The sequence below is a fragment of the Lolium perenne genome, unplaced genomic scaffold (assembly GCF_019359855.2).
Source record: "Lolium perenne isolate Kyuss_39 unplaced genomic scaffold, Kyuss_2.0 unplaced12, whole genome shotgun sequence".
NCBI classification, from domain to species: domain Eukaryota; kingdom Viridiplantae; phylum Streptophyta; class Magnoliopsida; order Poales; family Poaceae; genus Lolium; species Lolium perenne.
The window spans coordinates 52,877-56,509 of record NW_027248970.1 but is presented as its reverse complement, the minus strand read 5'-3'; the positions used below and the strand labels follow the sequence as shown (position 1 = coordinate 56,509).

The window sequence follows — 3,633 nt, the reverse complement described above, 5'->3', positions numbered from 1 at the left end:
TTTTTGATTTTACTCTCAATCTTTTTGGCTTTGGTTTTTGGCCATTCTACCCACCTTTACTCTTTGTTGGGAAAATTACCCGCCGTTCTTGATGGCACTAAGCACAAAAGGAGAGGTGGACTACGAAGCAAATGTGGTGTGCTTCTGACTTGTGAGGCATCGGTGCATATGAATAAATCACGAGAGAACCAATTATGTCACCACCACTGGTACCCGGACTACTGGACCCACCAATCCAAAAAAAAGGTAGAATCTGGCTCATTTTTTTGCTAAATGATGTAAGTAGTGCCAAAATGATGAAATGGAGTGTAATAAAATTCCTTACCTATAAATATGATCTATCTTTCCGGTCGGTATGCAATATGCTAGCTTCGAAATAATGCTTCTGATAATACAAGATATTTCTAAAGTTCCTTATGTATACTAGAAGTTGCTCGAGACAATAACATTTTTTTTTTCAATTTACATCCAACAATATCATTGTTTTTGAAATTCATTTGACACTCTTTTTGTGATAACAGTTATTAGCTATAAATATGACCTATCTTTCCATTCGGTATGCATTATGCTAGTTTCGAAATAATGCTTCTGATATACAAGATATTTCTAAAGTTCCTTATGTACACTAGAAGTTGCTCGAGGTAATAACATTTTTTTCCCAATTTACATCCAACAATATCATTGTTTTTGAAATTTCCCAGCTAAGGCACACATATTATAAATTCATCATAGTTGCATAGTAGTTATGACTCATAAGTGTATAAAAAGTGTAGATACATAATATGTATTTGCATAAAACTATGTACAAACATATACATATGGACATACAATAGTATAACATGATACATGTACTTATTCAATCTTGTGTATGTGTCTAAAGATGTGGAATTTAAAGGTCTATTTAAGCTGTGGGGTAAGAGGGCTCCATGGCAAGGCCACACATACCCTTCTTGTCAGTAATGTCCTTTTCCATCCTTAAAAATCCATTCTCACCCCATGATGTGCCCCAAGAATTCTTCATCAACCAATACTTTGTACCATCACTGGTGGTACCATAACCGATGGCTGCAATCCCATGATCCAAATCAGTACCACATGAACCGATCATCACACCACCGGAGTAGAATTGAAATGTCATGTCACCTCCGTCCACCGCAACTGACACGGGTTGGCTTGCCACTGCCTTCATGAGGGCACCCTCATCATTGGTAGGTACATCCTCGTAGCTTTTAATTGTTGCAGCACTGCTTGGCCCGCTCTTGCATTTGCCGTCAGCTGCTGAATATGGATAGCTGGACTCCTTAGTGAGACCTCCATTCTTGATAATGAACTTGAATGCGTCGTCCATGAGACCGCCCTCGCAGCCCTGGTCCTCACCGTGGACATCACAATCTACCAATTCTTGCTCCGAGAGCGAGATAAGAGTGCCGGTACTTATCTTAACAACGCCCTCTGTTGCAGCAACAGCAGAAAAAGCCCAGCAACAACCTGCAAATGATTTTGTTGTGACATAAGCAATCACACACACTATTTTGATGTAAAGGATTCATATGCATGTAATTAATTTGTAGCCTAAATGTACTTACCACATTGGCCTTGATCCTTGACGGGAGTGACCGCACCCTTTGTCCTCCAGTCCACCGTCGCCGGGAGTGCATCAAGGCTCATATTCTCGTACCTGAAAGTTCTGGGAACCTTCACCTTCTTGTTTGCAATAAACCCCTTGTTGATATTGATTGCCCTAAACTCATCATTGCTAATGTCCGCAAATTGGTTGGTGTTGAGCCAGAACTTGTGGCCTGCAGCATTGAAGGACTCGATGAATTGAGCATTAGCCTTGAATATCTCAAACCTTTCTGATTTCTCGGCAGCATCCTTGTAGACGCGACCGTATTGCGCCATCCAACTCTCATGCATTGCCACCATGGACAAGTCATCATTCAGCTCTCGAGCTGCGAGGGCAGAGCTAAAGAAGAAGAGACAACCAAGGATGACAAGTAGCGAAGCCCTGGGGATAGCCATGTTTGATTAGGCCCTCTTTAGAGTTGCTTGCGACCTGCAGTAGTGAGGACGCTTTTGTTTGCATTGTTCAGTGGAACTAAGTGATATATATACCACTCAGTACTCACAGGTGCTTGTATTATTTGTTCAAGTAGGAAATAGGTACGGTGCGTGAACGAAGTTGTGCTGTGTGGGAAGGGGCTGGCTCCTGCGTAGCCGTGAAGGAGTATCCCATCTCCTGCGTAGAACATAATTAATTATTGTGCATGAGACGTGCAGTTGCTGTAACTGTGAGAACAACCCCTTGTTTACGCAGGTGTTAACACCTTCCGTATCTCCTTCAGATCACAGGGCAATACCGGAGATTCCAAGGAAACACATCTAGTAAGTACTTGTTTACAGTTAATTTGCACAAAAGCTGACCCCTCTTGTATAATCGATACAGATAGGAATTAAGCTGGACTCAAGTATGAGATGGCCACCGACTTGGTCAGGTGTATCTGAATATTCAGCTATTGATTTATGCAAGTAATTGTATGGTTGAGGTTGCAAAATCGGAAATTAAAAAATCATGGGGAAAAGGTGGTTGTGATAAGAAGAGTTCTGTCTCGATGGGCCAAGGAACTCATTTTCCGTCTCGATGTAGCTCAGGAAGACATGCAATTGAGCCCATTGGAAGCATGGCTGAGGCGCGAGCTGAAGAGGAAGTATCTGGGGCTATGCTCGCTGCAACGCACCGTCGCTCGGCAGCGATCCCGCATCAACTGGCTCCGTGAGGGAGAGGCCAACACAAAATACTTCCACATTCACACCAGCCATCGTCGTCGCAAAAACTACATACCCCAAATCACTCACAATGACACCATTCTGGTTGAGCAAGCTCAGATTGAGGATGCTTTTGCTGAGCACTACGAGCAATTATTCAGTACCCCCCCTGACCGTGACTTCAGTATTGACCTTGATGCTATCGGAGTTCCACGACACAACCTTGCTCTCTTAGACGCAGAATTCACCGAGGAGGAAGTATGGGCTGCCATCAAAGACACTCCCGGCGATAGATCCCCCGGGCCTGATGGGTTCACTGGCACATTCTTAAGGGCCTGCTGGCAAACTATTAAGGGAGACATCATGGCAGTTTTCAAAGCTGTCTACCTTGGTCGCACACACGGTTTTGCTAAGCTCAACAAGGCGCTAATCACCTTACTGCCTAAGAAACAAGATGCATCCACGGTCCGAGACTACCGTCCAATCAGCCTGGTGCACTGCATCGCCAAGCTTATCGCCAAGGTCATGTCTCTGCGCTTAGCGCCTATCCTCCCAACTCTAGTCTCCCCAAATCAGTCAGCTTTCATCAAAGGAAGGGCAATTCATGACAACTTCATGCTAGTACAGCAAATGGCTAAATCCGTTCACAATGCCAACACACCTACAGTGCTACTCAAGCTTGACATTGCTCGTGCTTTCGACACTGTCTCCTGGCCTTTCATCATCGAGCTGCTCCAATATCGTCTGCTTACTACTATCCACGGCTTCGACTCGCATCCTTGTTAACAGTGTCCCTGGGGACGAAATCTTTCACCATCGTGGCGTGCGACAAGGCGACCCCCTGTCACCGATGCTTTTTGTCCTAGC

At 44.3% G+C, this 3,633-nt stretch overlaps 1 protein-coding gene across 1 annotated transcript; it reads right to left on the bottom strand.

The window, feature by feature from the left end:
• Positions 1–788: 788 nt before the first annotated feature.
• Positions 789–2,256, bottom strand: LOC127313367 (senescence-specific cysteine protease SAG39-like). Its single transcript, XM_051343887.2, has 2 exons — positions 1,587–2,256; positions 789–1,488 (listed from the first exon to the last, which is right to left on the bottom strand). The coding sequence occupies exons 1-2, from the start codon at positions 2,020–2,022 to the stop codon at positions 902–904; spliced, it is 1,023 nt and encodes a 340-aa protein (XP_051199847.1). The 5' UTR covers positions 2,023–2,256; the 3' UTR covers positions 789–901.
• Between the last annotated feature and the right edge of the window lie 1,377 nt (positions 2,257–3,633).